Raw genomic sequence first — 20,907 nt, 5'->3', positions numbered from 1 at the left:
CATTGGTTATAAATAGGGGTACACGAAGAAGATAGGACAGAGCAGACATTAGAATTGGAGGACACTGCTCTCCGGACCTCGCGAGTCTGTAATCTATGCTGTAACCTCGTGGTATGAATAAAAACTTCTAACACGATGCAGCATAACGGACTCTTTGTTGATGGCAATAATTGCCACCATTCATCATATACGACATAAACATGTATGTTGCGCCAAACATAACCAAATATCGCCTACAACTCCATTCTCAGTGCAGCATATTGGACGACTCCACAGGCATTGATCATTCGCGACTTTAAGTAATTCCTGTTATCTCTAGAGCATCCCGTATATTTATAGCGCTGCATTTCGTCCCCCTCTGACCATGGATAGGGTTGGGAGCATTCCTGAGTTCACTTATGGTCCCACTAAGGTAATCTTAGGAGATATTCCTTTTGGCATACTGTAAATGCCTGTGCATAATGTACCTAATAAAGCATAATTATTTTAATTATCTTCAAAGGAATTCTGTAGAAGCAGCCTTTATTTTCAGACTCTGCAGGCCTGCTGGGAGGAAGTATATTACAATAAACAGGTAAGATTCATCCCACAAAAACAGTAACCACAGAAAAAAAGAGAGAGATTTAATCCCAAAACAAGAGTTTTATTTCAAGATAGTTTAGAGAAGATGGTCATAAGATCACTTGCAAATTGTGAGACATGAGCAGTTGTGAAATGTTGCGAGAAGCCCTTCTGAAAGCACATTATATGGTCTTTAGTGGCACGGTCTCACACCTTACCTCATCTTGCAGAAGAAGCTCATGGTCCACTATCTGCTGCTCCAGAGTCGAGGCCAGGTCTCGCCCCATGTCACCATGGAGCACATGAGCGACTGGCTGGTGTCTCAGGGCAAAAAATCCCTTAGGGAGAGGTGAGTACCACGTCAGCTCTCACCTTCACTGCCATTCTCTGTCACCAGCAGCACTCCAGGAGGTGTGGGTAAAATAAACAACAAAAAATAGGAAGCCAGGAAAGTTGAAATGCTTTGTGTTTTATTTGAAGGGTGTGGAAGGAAACCCTGGAGGAGGGGAACGAACTCGCTCGGCTGGTAAGAGAATGAGAGTTAGAGACTTAGACTATCAGTCAGTGAGCTCTTTTCTAGCCTTTCAACAACTAGTTAGTACAGCAGAATATATCTGTTGTGAAATTACACTAATGGGACTTCCTGTTTCCTACGGCAGACCTGGGAAGTAAACACCTGCCTAAAAATGATTGACATGGAGCACGAGGCTGTCTGCAAGCTCTGCCGCTCTATGCACCCCACCTCTCCAGCTGGCGCTGACATGTGAGTTCCATGTACTGCCCTGCATACAGCTTGCTCCATTCATCTACACATCTGGAGCTATGCAGAAAGAAACTAGGGCAGTGTTCTCTGTGTGAACATTGCACATCGTTTAGCTTTCTCTGCTGCTTTTTGTTGATTTCAGCGACCCTAAGGTCCACAGCATCGTGGAGAGAGCTGTGAGGAGCATTCTGGACAAGCTGTCCAATAAGCCCTGTAGCAACCTGCTCAGCCCATCCCAGGTGGTGGTGGAGCTGGTGCCCAGGATCCTCCTGGCCCTGTGGCTTCAGCCAGAGGAAGGCCATTCAGATCACCCCATCCTCCTAAGCGGGATGGCTGTGAGTATGGTGGTGGCCGTAGGGGAGAAGCTCTCCAACACGTTGAAGGCCTCTTCTCCTCACACCCCTTTCTCCCGGGCTGCTGCTTTTGACTCTGTGAGGTCGATCCTCGGGAGAATCAGCCAGTCCTTCTCCCTGGATGACCTCACAACCCCTTTTTTTATGAGCTCTGTCTGTGCCTTTGTGGCGGACGAGGTGAAAAGCTACTTCCAGCCTACTGCAGACACCCTGCCAGTCCCCCCTGTCCTAGTGGTGGCCGTCTCCGCCACACTACCAGCTGACATCCAAGCAGGTGAGTAGCACTCATAGAGAGCACTCTGACAGATGCCTTTTGTCATGACATCCTGGTGCCTTGTAGTAGTAAAGCCAATCAGGATTTTAATTGTCACCCCAAACACAGATGCAGACCTGGCTTCTTCGCACCTGGAGGTTGTGGACATCACCCCTAACAAAGAGGCTCACCTGGCTTCTTCCCACCTGGAGCTTGTGGACATCACCCCTAACACAGAGTTAGACCCGGCTTCTTCCTATCAGAAGGTTGTGGAAACCACCCCTAACACAGAGGCAGACCGGGCTTCTTCCCACCTGGAGCTTATGGACATCCCCCTAACACAGAGGCAGACCCGGCTTCTTCCCACCTGGAGCTTATGGACATCCCCCTAACACAGAGGCAGACCGGGCTTCTTCCCACCTGGAGGTTGTGTACATCCCCCTAACACAGAGGCAGACCCGGCTTCTTCCCACCTGGAGCTTATGGACATCCCCCTAACACAGAGGCAGACCGGGCTTCTTCCCACCTGGAGGTTGTGGACATCCCCCCTAACACAGAGGCAGACCCGGCTTCTTCCCACCTGGAGCTTATGGACATCCCCCCTAACACAGAGGCAGACCGGGCTTCTTCTCACCTGGAGGTTGTGGACATCACCCTTTACACAGAGGCAGACCCGGCTTCTATCCACCTAGAGGTTGCAGACATCACCCCTAACACAGAGGCAGACCCGGCTTCTATCCACCTAGAGGTTGCAGACATCACCCTTTACACAGAGGCAGACCCGGCTTCTATCCACCTAGAGGTTGCGGACATCACCCCTAACACAGAGGCAGACCTGGCTTCTTCCCACCTGGAGGTTGTTTACAAAACCCGTAGCACAGAGGCAGACCCGGTATCTTACCACCTGGAGGTTGAGGACATCACTCCTAACACAGAGGCAGACCTGGCTTCTTTCCACCTAGTTGATGTGGACATCACTTTTGACACAGAGGCAGACCCGGCTTATTCCCAGCTGGAGGTTGTGGAAGTCACCCCTAATATAGAGGTAGAACCTGTCTCTTCCCACTTGGAAGTTGTGGACATCACACCTTACACAGAGGCAGACCCGGCTTCTACCCACCTGAAGGTTGTGGACATCACCCCTAACACAGAGGCAGACCAGGCTTGTTCTCAGCTGGAGGTTTTGGACCTCTCCCCTAACACAAATGCATACCCGGCTTCTTCACTCTTGGAGGTTGTGGACGTCACACTTGAAGAAAAGCCTCTCATGGTGGCCGTCTCCGCCACTCTGCCATCTGCCATCCAAGCAGGTGAGTAAGACTTATAGAAAGCACTCTGACAGGTGCCATTTGTCATGATAACATGTAAAGTGTTGGTCCCATGTTTCATGAGCTGAAATAAAAGATCCCATTCAACTGGCCAGTGTTTAGAACCTACGGTTTGCATTTATTTACGTTCTGTCCCGCTTTTGTCCTTTTCCAGAGGATGTTGCTGTGGTCACCCCGGACGTCACCCCACACGTCACCAAGGACGTGACCCTGGATGTTCCATGCAGGGCGAGGAAAGGGGCAGTCCGGCGTTTTTTTTGCAGGCTTTGGAGGGCAGTGTGCTGCTGCGCTTTCCACAAGGAAGAGGAGGAACAATATTAACTATTCATTAGACCAGAAACAGGATTGAACCATAGACCATTAAATTCTTTCCATTATAGTTGCCTTCAATTCTGATTTTCTTCTGTTTAATTCTTAATTAATTTCAGAACATTTCTCTAAACTTTGTGGAGTAGGTTGTATAAATAAGTGGGAAACATCCCAATCCCAATTTTAATGCTTTTAATAATTTACCTATGACATTTTTTTTAATGTATTTTTTGACGAAAAAGTGGAGGGCGCTCAACCAACGTTGAGTCGAGGTGCAACCAAAAACCTTAATCATAATCTAAAAGGAAAAGCGCAACTCTTTCTCACTATTAAAAATGCATTGTTTTATTCAAGCAAGGTTAAAAGATTAACGTTTAGGCCTAGTCTATGACGATATGCAAGTTGTGTTTGCCCAGTTAAAGGGGGACCCAGACTCACCCTGGTTCTTGAGGGTTGCAGACACTGAATAATTATCATTTGAAATAAATGGCACTTTTCAAGTCTTGACTAAAAATCATTTTATTTCATTTTTTTATTTAACCTTTATTTAACCAGGTAGGCCAGTTTAGAACAAGTTCTCATTTACAACTGCGACCTGGCCAAGATAAAGCAAAGTAGTGCGATAAAAACAACAACAACACAGAGTTACACATGAGATAAACAAAACATACAGTCAATAACACAATAGAAAATCTATATACAGTGTTTGCAAATGTAATAAGTTATGGAGGTAAGGCAATAAATAGGCCATAGTGCAAAATAAGTAAAATGTAGTATTAACACTGGAGTGATAGATGTGCAGAAGATGATGTACAAATAGAGATACTGCGGTGCAAAATAAATAACAATATGGGGATGAGGTAGTTGGGTGGGCTAATTACAGATGGGCTGTGTACAGGTGCAGTGATCGGTAAGCTGCTCTGACAACTGATGCTTAAAGTTAGTGAGGGAGATAAGAGTCTCCAGCTTCAGAGATTTTTGCAGTTCTTTCCAGTCATTAGCAGCAGAGAACTGGAAGGAATGGTGGCCAAAGGAGGGGTGATATACCTGCTGGAGCGCATACCACGGGTGGGTGTTGCTATGGTGACCAATGACTTCAGATAAGGCTGGGATTGATGACCTGGAGCCAGTGGGATTGGCGACGAATATGTAGTGAGGGCCAACCAACGAAAGCGTACAGGTCACAATGGTGGGTAGTATATGGGGCTTTGGTGACAAAACGGATGGCACTGTGATAGACTACATCCAATTTGCTGAGTAGAGTGTTGGAGGCTATTTTGTAAATGACATCGCCGAAGTCAAGGATCGGTAGGATAGTCAGTTTTACGAGGGCATGTTTGGCAGCATGAGTGAAGGAGGCTTTGTTGTGAAATAAGAAGTTGATTCTAGATTTAACATTGGATTGGAGATGCTTAATGTGAGTCTGGAAGGAGAATTTACGGTCTAACCAGACACCTAGGTATTTGTAGTTGTCCACATATTCTAAGTCAGACCCGCCGAGAGTAGTTGTAGAAAATATATTCAAAATAGCTTCTGAAATTCCGAAATTGTAAGTTCGTTAAAAATAGTCTAATATGGGAGTTTTTTTCAATTTCCTGAAAAGTGTCTGTTTTGGAGATGAGGTTTTCACCCGACAGCGGCGCTATGCGTCTGTATGTGCCTATGTGTGTGTTTAGTGGCTCACTGCCTTCAGATGTTATGGTGTAAGTACCAGAGGAGGCTGGTGGGAGGAGCTATGAGGACGGGCTCATTGTAATGGCTGGAATGGAATAAATTAAATGGTATAACACACATCAAACATATGAAAACCACATATTTGACTCCATTCCATTTACTCTACTCCAGACATTACAATGAGGCCGTCCTATAGCTCCTCCCACCAGCCTCTTCTGGTAAGCACAGCACCTGGCCGGCTCAGCCTCCTCCAGAGAGAGAAAGTCAAAGGAGGCGTAGGTCAAGACCAGCTGCTCCAGCCTCGCACACAGCTGCTGGGAGAAGTCTAACAACTGGAGAGATGGACAAACACATAAATACAGACAGACAGACAGACAAATACACACAATTACTCAATACACACCACTCTCAGTTTAGAGCATCTCTTGATTTTTCTCTATTATTTCTCAAACCTCTCATAAGCCTTTATTCTTGACCAGAGTTGATTCACAGAGACATTTATGTTTGTGTGAAGTGTAGAATACATTTAATATCAATAAACAGTGCAAAGGGAAGGGATCACTGCCGCTACCTCACTTTCCAACCAAGCTGCATGAATTGAGGATAGAGAGGCGATTCAGCAACACTTGTCAATAAAGAGGGACAGTTTTGTCCTACCCGGATTCAGGTGAGTAGGATTGTGTTTCGAAAGGCTCTTACTCGTGAGCGGATGTACACGGGCAGAGGCGTGCGCTGGGGCAGGGAGCTGCGAGCGGTCGACTCCAGGTAAGTGAAGTAGGGCTGACAGGTCCGCAGGAAAGTAGGCACCACACGAGCAAAGTTTTCCTTTTGCAGATTGTCACGTCTGCAGACAACACACACACATGGTTATGTCACAGGACAGGGATTCATTATGTATTACTTTAATCCTTTTGATAAATAATAAATAATAACTTGAAACACCACTAGATGCAATTGTATAGTTTAGGTGCACTAATCATTGACTCACCTAACCTTTACCTTTCATTATCTTAGACTACATTAACAACTTTCCTAACTGACTCTAACGTTACCTGTATAAAAGATGTGCCTGAAACTCATCCGCCTTATTCAGCAGGTACTGGAGTTGCTGTTCAATGGGTCTGAGCTTCTGATCCATCATGTTGATGTCATGGCATGAGGACGTGGACTTCCAAGCCGCATCCCCTGTGCTGTGCCTTTGATCGCCACATGAGGGCGCCAAAGCACGATCCTCTAAATGCTCCACATTTTCTGAGAAATTGCGGGAAATAATTTGCTGATTTGAGTTTGACTAGCAGAGTTAGCACGTTTTTTCGTCTACATAATTATTAAGCTACCTATGCATTTTGACAGAAAGTCACCTGTGTCTGGTGATGATTCAGGATTATTTTTCGTCTCCCCCGTTCCATGCTTTCTTCCTATGTGACCTGGCTTTCTGGTGAGTTTGCTTAGGTTGACACCTCCTCGAAATCCTTCATTAGCTAGCTAGCTTTAGCTTGTCAGATAGCTAGCAACTGCACTATAAGACACGGGTTTCTTGTGTGTTGTGTATTAATTGAACACTTTACAAGTTACAACTTTCTGAGCCAGTATTTTCATGAATTGAGGATAGTTAGCTATTAGCTAACTAAGCGACACCTACGCCACTTTCCCCAATCCTCTGAATGCTTGTGAAGAGCTCATGTGCAGCGCCATGGACGTTCCGGTCCCACGGTCAGTCCAGGACTTGACAAGTATGGTTCTCAACCTCTCTCCGTCTCCTCTTTCCCTTGGCATCTATAGCTGACGCTCGGTCCCGTCTCAACTGATTTAGTCTGTCTGCAGGCTAGCCTAGCGCGAGAACTACTACTACGAGAGCGTGTGAAGCAACCACTAGAGCGAGCGGACCCCTCTGCTGGCCGAAACATGCACAAAACCTCTTGACAATTATGTGGGCTTATTTATATACATAATTGGAGATAGACAACCCTTCTGCCTAGGAAGACTAATAAATAAATGATTGCAAAATGTTTAAAAAAAAGACCATATATCTTACACCATTGTCATAAATGGTTAAGAGCGTAGGGGCATTCTTTAGTGGTTAAGAGCGTAGTGCCAGTAACCGAAAGGTCGCTGGTTCAAATCCCCGAGCCGACAAGGTGAAAAATCTGTCGATGTGCCCTTGAGCAAGGCACTTAACCCTAGTCGCTCTGGATAAGAGCGTCTGCTAAATGACAAAAAAAAGAAGAGTGACTTGGTGTAACATTTTTGTTTGTTAAAATAATAACATAACAAATACAATATTTAGCCTACAAATCATTGCCAATTATATATTGAAATATATTAAAAACATTGCCAATTTCAGTAAACAAACCAAAATGTAATTGAAAATGTTTGTCTGAAACCATGGAATGTCAGCTTTACAAAACACATCCAGTGAATTTCCAGAGAATCTCAACCTGTCTGATTTGTCAGTCTATACCTGTCAAACACACTGCCCTTCATAAACCACAACCTTTACTGAACAATTAATTTCCCTTAAAGTCCTTAGTGACTTGATGTCTCTTGTTACATAGTTGTTGCCTTTACCCACCTACTTAACAAAACAATTAGATATACTTTCATTCCAAGGAATAGTGGTGACGTAGTCAATCATGCTTAATCCAACTGTATAAGAAACTCGAGGACACAAAAGGGGGTATTTTACATGTCGCCTCACACTCGGAAGAACGCACTTTAACCTCCCAGGACGCATCGCCAGACTATCTCTCGCCATGTCTATTGTAGCCAGTCGCAATAGTAGCCGTAGCTACAGCTCATGTAGCGGTGTCGGTTCGAGTGGCCTCAGTTCTACCGGTGGGATGCAGTTTTCCAACGGTTTGGGAAGCGGTAGGTCCCGTATGAGCGTGTCATCTCTTGGGAGCAGTCGCGCGCCGAGTGTATACGGAGGTGTGGGGGGATACGGCACCCGTATCTCTCAATCCTCTTTCTCTATGGACTGGCCAGGCCAGATCACTTTCAGCGCCAACGAGAAGCATACCATGCAGAATCTGAACGACCGTTTGGCCACCTACCTGGAAAAGGTAAGGAAGAGTGACGGGGATGTGGACGGCGATTACGCTACGCGCGCTGCGCGATATTATGCACGTCCCAGATTATGAGCGTGGAGACCGACAGACAAGAGAGAGTGATAACTCTTTTGAAAATACTACATATTCGATGATACAGATTTTTTTAATGAGCAAATTATCTTCAATCTTTGTTATAAAGCATTTTTGTTTTAAATAATCCCTTTTATCAATACTATCCACAATGTTCAATTAAATGTGATAATGCAGTAGGCTACAGTAAATTGGCCCCATAAATATATCCTTTTTTTTTTTTTTAATAACCCCTTTCATGAATATGATCCACAATGTTAAATTAAATGTGATAATGCAGTAGTCTACAGTAAATTCACCCCATAAATATATATATATATATATATATATATATATATACATACATATAAAACCCCTTTTACTTAATTTTTAACTTTTTTTAAACGATTTATTCCATCATTAACTTTTCTAATTGTAAAATTGCTATTGAGAAGAAACAGTAACCTATAAAGCTTCAAGGAGAAGTCTCAATATTATTAAAAGACACACCTGTATTACTATTATAAACACATTCCTAAATACATAATGAGGACCAGTGGTGGAAAAACTACCCAATTATCATACTTGAGTAAAGGTAAAGATACCTTAATAGAAAATGACTGAGGTAAAAGTGAAAGTCACCCAGTAAAATACTACCTGAGTAAAAGTCCAAAAGTCTTTGGCTTTAAATATACTTAAGTATCAAATAGTAAATGTAATTGCTCAAAAATACTTAAGTATCAAAAAAATAAAATAATTTCACAACCCAGACGGCACAATTATTTATTTTAATGTTTGTGCCGATTGCCAGGGGCACACTCCAACACTCTGACATAATTTACAAGCAAAGCATTTGTGTAGGGACGACCAGGGATGTTCTCTTTATAAGAGTGTAAATTGGACCATTTTCCTGTTCTGCTAAGCATTCAAAGTGTAATGAGTACTTTTGGGTGTCAGGGAAAATGTATGGAGTAAAAAGTACATTATTTTCTTTAAGAATGTAGTTGAGTAAAAGTAACAGTTGTCAAAAATATAAATAGTAAAGTAAAGTACAGATACCCAAAAAACCTACTTAAGAAGTACTTTAAAGTATTTTTACTGAAGTACTTTACACCACTGATGAGGACAATGACAGCAGGATTTTATCATTTATTTTCAATTCCATTATGTTGGGGATTATCTAATGGGAATGTGCAGATTCACATAACATGATGGCATGTGCCCCAAATGGCACCCTATTCCCTATGTAGTGCACAACAGGGCCCATAGGGCTCTGGTCAAAAATATTGCTCTATATAGGGAATAGTGTGCCATTTCTGATAGACCCATGAACTGAACTGATACCCTCCACTAACCTGTAAATCTCCAAGGATAAGTCTTATTATTATTAAAAGACACACCTGTATTACTATTATAAACACACGTTCCTAAATACATAATGAGGACAATTACATAGCAGGATTTGATCATTTTTTTTCAATTCCATTATGTTGGGGATTATGTTATGGGAGTGCACTGATTCACATAACGTGATGGGATGCGCCCCAAATGGCACCCATAGGTCCTATTTCGGATAGACACATGAACTGAACTGATTCCCTCCACTCCCTGTGTACACAGGTGCACTCTCTAGAGGCAGCCAATAGCAAGTTGGAGCTGCAGATCAAAGAGTTCTACGAGATGAGATCACCGACTCACAAGAAGGACCTCAGTGGGTTCTATGCCACCATCGCAGACATCCGCAACAAGGTACTTCTGGGAAATGTAGTTTTAATGTAGCAACCCACTGGGCACACACTGGTTGAATCAACATTGTTTACATATTTTATCAAATTTATAAAAATAAAAAAACGGAAATATCACATTTACATAAGTATTCAGACCCTTTACTCAGTACTTTGTTGAAGCACCTTTGGCAGCAATTACAGCCTCAGTCTTCTTGGGTATGACGCTACAAGCTTGGCACACCTGTATTTGGGGAGTTTCTCCCATTCCTCGCTGCAGATCCTCATAAGCTCTGTCAGGTTGGATGGGGAGCGTTACTGCACAGCTATTTTCAGGTCTCTCCAGAGATGTTCGATCGGGTTCAAATCCGGGCTCTGGTTGGGCCACTCAAGGACATTCTGAGACTTGTCCCGAAGCCACTCCTGCATTGTCTTGGCTGCGTGCTTAGGGTCGTTGTCCTGTTGGAAGGTGAACCTTCGACCCAGTCTGAGGTCCTGAGCACTCTGGAGCAGGTTTTCATCAAGGATCTCTCTGTACTTTGCTCCGTTCATCTTTGCCTCGATCCTGACTAGACTCCCAGTCCCTGCCGCTGAAAAACATCCCCACAGCATGATGCTGCCACCACCATGCTTTAACGTAGGGATGGTGCCAGGTTTCCTCCAAATGTGACGCTTGGCATTCAGGCCAAAGATCAGATCAGAGAATCTTGTTTCTTATGGTCTGAGTGTCTTTAGGTGCCTTTTGGAAAACTCCAAGCGGGGTTTCATGTGGCTTTTACTGAGGAGTGGCTTCCGTCTGGCCACAGTACCATAAAGGCCTGGTTGGTGGAGTGCTGCAGAGATGGTTGTCCTTCTGGAAGGTTCTCCCATCTCCACAGAGGAACTCTGAAGCTCTGTCAGAGTGACCATCGGGTTCTTGCTCACCTCCCTGACCAAGGCCCTTCTCCCCCGATTGGTCAGTTTGGCCGGGTGGCCAGCTCTAGGAAGAGTCTTGGTGGTTCCAAACTTCTTCCACTTAAGAATGATGGAGGCCACTCTGTTCTTTGGGACCTTCAATGCTGCAGACATCTTTTGATACCCTTCCCCAGATTTTTGCCTCGACACAATCCTGTCTCGGAGCCCTACGGACAATACCTTTGACCTCATGGCTTGGTTTTTGCTCTGACATACACTGTCAACTGTGGGACCTCATATAAACAGGTTTGGGCCTTTCCAAATCATGTCCAATCCATTTTTTTTTTACCACAGGTGGACTCCAATCAAGTTGTAGAAACATTTCAAGGAAGATCAATGGAAACAGAATACACCTGAGCTCAAATTCGAGTCTCATAGCAAAGGGTCTGAATACTTATGCAAATAAGGTATTTCTGTTTTTTTGTTTTTAATAGATGTGCAAAAATTTCCAAAAACCTGTTTTAGCTTTGTCATTATGCGGTATTGTGTGTAGATTGCTGAGGATGTTTTATTTATTCAATCAATTTTAGAATAAGGCTGTAACGTAACAAAATGTGGAAAAAGTAATGGGGTCTGAATACTTTCCTCTAATCTAAGTGATAGATTAGAGGTGTAATTTCTATTGTCTCAGTATTTATTTTGTTGATTGTCGAAAAACTGTGCCTTGTTGTATATGAATGAACAATAGATATGACCCAGATCTGCTGATCTAAACACATTATATCCCATACATAGTTGACACTGTTATTACATTCCATTGACTGTGGCTGTCCTCCTGTTCCTAGATCCATGCCAGGTCTATGGAGAACTCTCAGATGATCCTGTGTGTGGATAAAGCCAGACTTGCAGCTGATGACTTCAAGATGAAGTAGGTGCACTTCCTCTCTGTACTGTACACAGCTTCTGTGAGTGTACTGTTTCTGTTTGTAGCTCTTGGCCTATAGGTTTGAGATTGAGTACATCCAATCCTCCCAGATCTACAAAAATGCTTATGGGGGTAGGCAGGAGCTATGGATCAGTTTATGGTTGGGCAATTTGTATCTTGGTTTGTTGTGAGAAGGAACTAATCAAGCTCTCTCCTCTCCTCAACCCGTATAGGTTAGAGAAGGAGGCTAACATGCGTATGACGATGGAAGGGGATGTGGCTCGTCTGAGAGGAGTCCTAGACAGCTTTACGCATGCCAGAGGAGACCTTGAGATGCAGATTGATGGGCTGAAGGAGGAGCTGGTCTACCTCAGGAAGAACCATGAGGAGGTAACCTCCTCAATTCTCCTCACACACTCAAGTCTTAACGCTTGTGCTGTTGGCTGAAGTGTCAATGTGCCAGGACAGCCACGTGGTTTTTTCATTTGGACACCTTGGCTCCCCCTGTAGTTTTTGCAATGTTTTTGCACTTGAATGTATTTATTAATTCTCAGTGGGTTTGAGACCTTTCCATGTTTGGCCACAAGGGGGCAAAACTCAACCACAACAAATCTAGGGCAAATTCAATGTCATTAGTACTCAAATATACAGTAACTCATTGTTTTCAGGTACTTTTAGCCTTCCCTGTGTATAAGTAAACTACAAATCCCAGGTATTTTGACACAATTTGTCCCCCTTTTCCTGTTGTTAGGAGATGCATTTGATGCGGACACAGCAGTGTGGTGCTGTGAATGTGGAGATGGACTATTCTTCCTCAGTGGACATGAGCAAGGTGCTGGAGGAGATGAGGACCCAGTATGAGGGCATGGTGGAGAAGAACCAGAGAGATGCTGCCAAGTGGTTCGAGAGCAAGGTGAAACAACCTCTGAAAATAGGACAGGGGTCCTCAAAGTGTGTGGGCCTGGGTCCCTAAATGTGTTTAGTGAAGTGGTACTATACTTTTGACTAAAATTATGTGTGTGTGTTTGTGTGTGTCAGGTGGAGGTGCTTCAGAACCAGATCACCACCAGCACCACGGAGGTCAAGACCTCTCAGTCTCAGGTGACCGACCTGAAGAGGACCTTCCAGAGCCTGGAGATTGAACTGCATGGCCTGCTCACTCAGGTATGATGTCAAACCATCTTAGTGAATCAGCATCCCTAAACATATAGCATTTGTCTTTACCCTATCTCTGTTCCTAAAAAATGGAATTCCTTTATGTCTTAAAGGAACATTACAGTCCAAAATCAACGTTTGTTAGATGTTTTCAGACCTCCACTGTTGTGTAATGTCAAGGTGTTCTAACTTCTTTATGTGCACCAATCTAACTATCTCTACCCTTCTTCATCTCCCTGTTCATCAATTTCTACTACCCTCTCCTTTCTTCCTTATCCATCTTCTTCATCCTTTACAAACATAAACACATTCCTAGAAGGGGTACCTGGAGCAGAGCGTCACTGATATAAATGGTCGCTACGGCTCCCAGCTGAGCCAGCTGCAGGTTCATAGGAGACCCGACAGGAGGTCAGGAAAGTGACCATGGTTGAGAAGGTCCAGGAAGTACAACACGTCCAGGAAGTGGTGGAAGGTGAGCAAGCAGGAGAATAATTAATCAAATGAATGAATCAGTGAAAGAATCAAGTGTTGTTACCCATCATACGCACAATTAATTAATTAATGAATTCCTGTTTTGTGTCTCTTTCCACAGAGTACAACCCACACATTCAGAAGCGTGTGTCCACCTCAGTTGATGAGAAGGTCCAGGATATAAACTGAGAAGGCCAAATAGTTCCGGGATCTGGTGAAGTGGTAATGGACCACACATACCCCTGCAAACGGGGGTTCAAGCCTCGTCTCTATATATATGGTCATGGTTGCATATTGTTATATTTCCCTTCTGGCAGGATTGCATCAGCTGAATGATAACTGATGTAATTTACTCATGTTACCTTATAACTTTTAAATGGCTCTATCATATGGCAAATAGAAAATTATTTATAGAATGTGTTTTTCCCGTTCTTCCATTCGTTGCCACCAGGTGGCATTTCTCTCATTTAAACATCTTTGGCCAGCCCAATTAAAAGTGGAAACTGATTATTACAGTTACATAAGTGACATCAGGGAAAATATTACTTGCGTCATCAGCCATTATAAAGCTATTTTAGCTCCATTGTAAACTCACAGGATCACAAGCAATGTATGTTCTCTGTACTCTATGACGGGTTTAAAGTTCATTTTCTGTAGGTTTACGCGACATGATCCATTTGGCTGTTGATAAAATCTAGATGTCAATGCATTTCAGGACACTGATATCATAATTGAGGGTGTGTTGTTGTCCTCTAAAAAGCTGAAAGAAACATCTTTACAGCAGTGGAGGTCGGTGCCGTTTAAGATGAGGGAGGACGACAATTTTTTTAACGAGCATGGCCTTATTTCTATTACAGCATATTGGACGACTGTCATTCATATTCCATTCACCCAGTTCGATGTAACAACGATAGGTTTAGGCTTCTACATGATGCTCGAATATTCCCACCTCTGGCCTGCTGGCTCCACTTCCTCTGCGGAAGCATAGCTCCCGCTCAGCCCAGTCAAAACTGTTCGCTGCTCTGGCACCCCAATGGTGGAACAAGCTCCCTCACGACGCCAGGACAGCGGAGTCACTCACCACCTTCCGGAGACATTTGAAACCCCACCTCTTTAAGGAATACCTGGGATAGGATAAAGTAATCCTTCTACCCCCCCCCAAAATAAAAAATAATAAAAAAAATAAATAATAATTGTAAAGTGGTTATCCCACTGGCTATAGGGTGAATGCATCAACTTGTGAGTCGCTCTGGACTAGAGCGTCTGCTAAATGACGTAAATGTGCCCTTGAGCAAGGCACTTAACCCTAATTGCTCCTGTAAGTCGCTCTGGATAAGAGCGTCTGCTAAATGACTAAAATGTAAATGTAAATGTAAGAGCAAGCAATCTGACCCTAGGGCAGAATCCCTCTCTACTCACCCACACAGTGAAATTAAATGACCCAATACAATTCCTGGCCCAGTAACAAAGAATTCAAACTTTATGCTCTTGATTAACCCAGTTCTACCTCATAGTCCATTAAACTCTACAGTTCATTAATAATAATTCACCACAGGATTCGAAGCAACTGATCATTAGATGACGCCTTCGCAGCATGGATGAGCATAGTATGTTGATATTAGTTGCGTACTGCATTCGTTTTTACTAAGCAGTGCATTCTAAATAGTATGCAGTTTAAGTAAGTAGTAGAAAAGCCATTGTTACTTGAAACTACTTCAGATCTGCCAATTACTTTTACATAGCAGTGGTGGCTAGTGTCAATTTAAATCAGAGGATGGCTCATAGTACCGGCTGAAACAGAATGAATGTCATGGTATCAAGCACATGGTTTCCATATGTTTGCTAACCTTTCATTGAATCCATTTGTCAGGGTTGAGTGTAGAGGTGGTGTAGAATCATGCGCAGGACACACAGAGGTTACGAACAGCGTCTTTAGTAAAGTCCAAAATGAGCCAAACACGGCAACAGGCTACAGGCGAACTTTACGCACAACAGTAAAGTATGCTAAGGCGCACAAAGTGCGGAACTCTCTCTCAAAACACAAAATACAGAGAGAACAGAAAATGTCGACCTAGCACACAACGTGACACGGAAACAATTACACACAACACCTGACCAAACTCAAGAGAACTAAATAGGACACCGAATAAACACTAATAAGGAACAGGTGTAGCAACACAGACAAAACCAATCAAACATAGAAACATAGAACGGTGGCAGCTAGTACTCCGGAGACGACGACCGCCGAAGCCTGCCCGAACAAGGAGAAGGCGCAGCCTCGGCCGAAACCGTGACAGTACCCCCCCCTTGACGCGCGGCCCCAGCCGTGCGCCGACCCCGGCCTCGGGGACGACCAGGAAGACGCGGAGCAGGGCGCGTGGGATGACCACGATGGAACTCGGTCAGCAGAGACGGGTCTAGGATGTCCCTCCTCGGCACCCAGCACCGCTCCTCCGGGCCGTACCCCTCCCACTCCACGAGATATTGGAGACCCCCCATCCGGCGTCTCGAATCTAGGATGGACCGAACAGTGTACGCCGGAGCCCCCTCGATGTCCAACGGGGGCGGAGGAGTCTCTTCTATCTCATAGTCCTGGAGTGGACCAGCTACCACCGGCCTGAGGAGAGACACATGGAACGAGGGGTTAATATTCTTGTAATCAATGGGCAGTTGTAACCTGTAACACACCTCGTTCAATCTCCTCAGGACTTTAAACGGCCCCACAAACCGCCGACCCAGCTTCCGGCAGGGCAGGCGGAGGGGCAGGTTTCTGGTCGAGAGCCAGACTCGATCTCCAGGTGCGTACACTGGCCCCTCACTGTGGTGGAGATCGGCGCTCGTCTTATGTCGACGGATGGCCCGCTGCAGGTGGACGTGTGCAGCGTTCCACGTCTCCTCCGAGCGCCGCACCCACTCATCCACCGCAGGGGCCTCGATCTGGCTCTCATGCCAAGGTGCCAGAACCGGCTGGTACCCTAACACACACTGGAAAGGGGTTAGTTTAGTGGAGGAGTGGCGGAGAGAGTTCTGTGCCATCTCTGCCCAGGGAACATATCTCGCCCACTCCTCCGGCCGGCCCTGGCAATACGACCTCAGAAACCTACCCACATCCTGGTTGACACGTTCGACCTGCCCATTACTCTCCGGGTGGTAACCCGAGGTAAGGCTCACCGAAACCCCCAACCGTTCCATAAACGCTCTCCAAACTCTGGAGGTAAAATGGGGGCCTCGATCAGACACTATATCCTCGGGTACCCCGTAATGCCGGAAGACGTGGGTAAATAGAGCCTCAGCGGTCTGTAGGGCAGTGGGAAGACCCGGCATGGGAAGGAGAAAACAGGCCTTCGAGAACCGATCCACAACGACCAGGATGGTGGTATTCCCCTGGGAGGGGGGAAGGTCTGTAACAAAATCCACCGAGAGGTGAGACCAGGGTCGTTGTGGAACGGGCAGGGGTTGTAACTTACCCCTGGGCAAGTGTCTGGGCGCCTTACACTGGGCACACACCGAGCAGGAGGAGACATAAATCCTCACATCCCTGGCTAACGTTGGCCACCAGTACTTTGTGCTAAGGCAGTGCACTGTCCGGCCAATACCTGGATGCCCAGAGGAGGGTGACGTGTGAGCCCAATAAAGGAGTCGATCCCGGACCTCGAGCGGGACGTACGTCCGACCCACCGGACACTGTGGAGGGCTAGGGTCGGTGCGCAACGCCCGCTCGATCTCCGTATCGACCTCCCATACCACCGGTGCAACCAGACAAGACTTAGGTAGTATGGGAGTGGGCTCTACGGACCTCTCCTCCGTGTCATACCGCCGAGACAGGGCATCTGCCTTCCCGTTCTGGGACCCAGGGATGTAAGTGATCTTAAACACGAACCGGGCTAAAACATAGTCCACCGAGCCTGGCGAGGATTCAGTCTCCTAGCTGCCCGAATGTATTCCAGGTTACGGTGGTCAGTCAAAATGAGAAAAGGGTGTTGAGCCCCCTCAAGCCAATGCCTCCACACCTTTAGGGCTTGTACCACGGCTAACAACTCCCTGTCCCCTACGTCATAATTACGCTCCGCCGGACTGAGCTTCTTCGAATAAAAAGCACAGGGGGCGGAGTTTAGGTGGTGTGCCGGACCGTTGTGAGAGAACGGCCCCGATACCGGCTTCAGACGCGTCCACCTCCACTTGGAATGGTAAAGCGGGATCCGGGTGCGCCAGCACCGAGCCGAGGTAAACAGGTCCTTCAGTCTCCAAAAGGCCCTGTCCGCCTCAGCTGACCACCGCAAGCGCACCGGACCCCCCTTCAGAAGGGACGTTATGGGAGCTGCCACCTGTCCAAAACCCCGGATAAATCTCCGGTAGTAATTCGCAAAACCCAAGAACCGCTGCACCTCTTTAACCGTGGTTGGGGTTTGCCAATTACGCACGGCTGACACACGGTCAACCTCCATCTTCACCCCTGATGCAGACAACTGATAACCCAAAAAGGAGACCGACTCCTGGAAGAACAGACATTTCTCTGCCTTGACATACAGGTCATGCTCCAACAACCTCCTCAACACTCGGCGCACCAGGGCTACATGCTCGGCTCGGGTAGAACTGTACACCAGAATATCATCTATGTAGACGACTACTCCCTGCCCCTGCATGTCCCGGAAAATCTCATCTACAAAGGATTGGAAGACTGATGGAGCATTCATTAACCCGTATGGCATGACGAGATACTCGTAATGACCGGAGGTAGTACTAAATGCTGTCTTCCATTCATCGCCCTCCCTAGTGCGCACCAAGTTATATGCGCTCCTGAGGTCCAATTTTGTGAAGAACCGTGCCCCGTGTAATGACTCCGTCATAGTCGCAATCAGAGGGAGTGGATAACTATATTTTACAGTAATCTGATTGAGACCGCGGTAATCAATACACGGGCGCAAACCTCCATCCTTCTTCTTCACAAAAAAGAAGCTCGAGGACGCGGGCGAAATGGAGGGCCGTATGTATCCCTGTCTCAGAGACTCGGCAATGTATGTCTCCATCGCCCTCTTCTCCTCTTGTGACAAAGGATACACATGGCTCCGCGGGAGCGCAGCTCCTGCCTGGAGGTCTATCGCACAATCCCCCTGTCTATGAGGCGGCAACCGCGCCGCTCTCGTCTTGCTAAACACGAGTGCTAAATCCTCATACTCGGAGGGAATGTGCAGTGCGGGCATTTGGTTTGGACTCTCCACCGAGGTCGCCCCTACGGAAACACCCAGACATAGCCCCTCACACTGGGCAGACCACCCCTTAAGAGCCTTCTCTCGCCACGAAATAGTAGGATCATGGGTAATCAACCAGGGAAGCCCCAGTACCACCGGATACGCAGGAGAGTCGATCAGATAGAGCTGAATCGTCTCCTCATGACCCCCCTGCGTCTCCATCCTAAGTGGCACTGTGACCGCCCTAATCAACCCGGATCCTAACGGACGGCTATCTAGGGCATGTACTGGGAAAGGATTATTGACCGAAAGAAGAGGGATCCCTAACTCTACACAGAATTTACGATCTACAAAATTCCCAGCTGTGCCTGAATCTACTAGCGCCTTATGCTGGGAACGAGGTGCAACCTGTGGAAAACAAACAGGTATAGTTATGTGTACGACAGAAAGCTCTGGGTAAGTGGGGCACCTACTCACCTGGGAGGACTCCCCAATGCGTGGCCTGCCTTCTCTTCCACCAGGAGACCCTCCCCAGCACCTAGCCGCGGTGTGCCCTCCACGGCCACAGTTGGTGCAGGGGACGGCCCCCCTCGGGCTCCCTCTCCTCTGTTCTCTAGCGCCAGCACCTCCGAGCTCCATAGGACTCGGCTCGGAGGCGCTGGAGGGTGGAATGGGCGACCCCCACCCGGGACGCCCGCGAGTGGCGAGCAGGGTGTCCAGCCGAATGGCCATGTCAACCAATTGGTCAAACGAAAGCGTGGTCTCCCTACACGCCAACTCTCGCTGGACGTCCTCCCGGAGACTGCAGCGGAAGTGATCTATGAGGGCCCGCTCATTCCACCCTGCATCTGCCGCTAGAGTCCGGAACTCCAGTGCAAACTCCTGAGCGCTTCTCATCCCCTGCCGGAGCTAGAATAGACGCTCCCCCGCCGCCTTCCCCTCTGGTGGATGGTCAAACACTGCACGGAAGCGGCGGGAGAACGCCGCATAGGTGATGGTAGCGGCGTCTATTCTCCTCCATTCGGCGTTGGCCCACTCCAACGCCTTGCCGGTGAGACAGGAGATGAGGGCGGAAATGCTCTCGTGTCCCGAGGGTGCCGGGTGTAAGGTGGCGAGGTAGAGTTCCACTTGCAGCAGGAACCCTTGACACCCGGCAGCGGTGCCGTCGTACGCCCTCGGGAGCGAGAGCCGAATCCCACTGGGTTCCGGAAGTTGGACAGGCGGACTGATCGATGGTGATGGTGTGGTAGGTGGAGGCGTGGGTACCCCGCTGGTCTCCCATCGATGGAGGGTGTTCTTAACTCGATCCAGAGTGTGTTCGATTTGATTGATCCTGTCCTCCTGTCAACGAAGACGCTCCTCAATAATTTCACTGATTCCATGATCGGTGTGTAATTATGTCAGGGTTGAGTGTAGAGGTGGTGTAGAATCAGGCGCAGGACACACAGAGGTTACGAACAGCGTCTTTAGTAAAGTCCAAAATGAGCCAAACACGGCAACAGGCTACAGGCGAACTTTACGCACAACAGTAAAGTATGCTAAGGCGCACAAAGTGCGGAACTCTCTCTCAAAACACAAAATACAGAGAGAACAGAAAATGTCGACCTAGCACACAACGTGACACGGAAACAATTACACACAACACCTGACCAAACTCAAGAGAACTAAATAGGACACCTAATAAACACTAATAAGGAACAGGTGTAGCAACACAGACAAAACCAATCAAACATAGAAACATAGAACGGTGGCAGCTAGTACTCCGGAGACGACGACCGCCGAAGCCTGCCCGAACAAGGAGAAGGCGCAGCCTCGACCGAAACCGTGACACCATTCCATTCCAGCCATTACTATGAGCCGTCCTCCCCTCACCAGCCTCCACTGATGCATGAGGACTTGACTTTTCTGTGCTGACCATATAGATACTACAATCAATCAATCAATCAAATTGTATTTATAAAGCCCTTTTTACATCAGCAGATGTCACAAAGTGCTATACAGAAACCCTAAAACCTCAAACAGCAAGCAATGCAGATGTAGAAGGACGGTGGCTAGGAAAAACTCCCTAGAAAGGCAGAAATCTAGGAAGTAACCTAGAGAGGAACCAGGCTCTGAGGGGTGGCCAGTCCCCTTCTGGATGTGCCGGGTGGAGATTATATATCCAAGATGGCGTATCAGTGCGGTCGTGT

At 46.6% G+C, this 20,907-nt stretch overlaps 2 protein-coding genes across 2 annotated transcripts in view; one reads left to right on the top strand and one right to left on the bottom strand.

Moving 5' to 3' along the window:
• Positions 1–5,393: 5,393 nt before the first annotated feature.
• Positions 5,394–6,428, bottom strand: LOC123484757 (UPF0575 protein C19orf67 homolog; the record flags this gene model as incomplete). Its single annotated transcript, XM_045215453.1, has 3 exons — positions 6,294–6,428; positions 5,941–6,085; positions 5,394–5,573 (listed from the first exon to the last, which is right to left on the bottom strand). Coding segments are annotated over exons 1-3 (414 nt in total), but the record flags the coding sequence as incomplete, so codon positions are not given.
• A 1,566-nt stretch (positions 6,429–7,994) lies between these two features.
• The window catches only part of LOC121532993 (keratin, type I cytoskeletal 17-like), a 29,757-nt gene continuing 16,844 nt past the window's right edge, over positions 7,995–20,907 (top strand). Inside the window, exons 1-7 of the mRNA XM_045215454.1 lie at positions 7,995–8,303; positions 9,981–10,109; positions 11,824–11,906; positions 12,137–12,293; positions 12,655–12,816; positions 12,942–13,067; positions 13,464–13,530. Coding sequence (XP_045071389.1) covers positions 7,995–8,303; positions 9,981–10,109; positions 11,824–11,906; positions 12,137–12,293; positions 12,655–12,816; positions 12,942–13,067; positions 13,464–13,530 — 1,033 coding nt within the window. The remainder of the gene's footprint in view (positions 8,304–9,980; positions 10,110–11,823; positions 11,907–12,136; positions 12,294–12,654; positions 12,817–12,941; positions 13,068–13,463; positions 13,531–20,907) is intronic.

The sequence above is a fragment of the Coregonus clupeaformis genome, unplaced genomic scaffold (assembly GCF_020615455.1).
Source record: "Coregonus clupeaformis isolate EN_2021a unplaced genomic scaffold, ASM2061545v1 scaf0443, whole genome shotgun sequence".
Lineage (NCBI taxonomy): Eukaryota > Metazoa > Chordata > Actinopteri > Salmoniformes > Salmonidae > Coregonus > Coregonus clupeaformis.
Note: the sequence above shows the minus strand (reverse complement) of the source record. Positions and strands in the feature narration are given on the sequence as shown.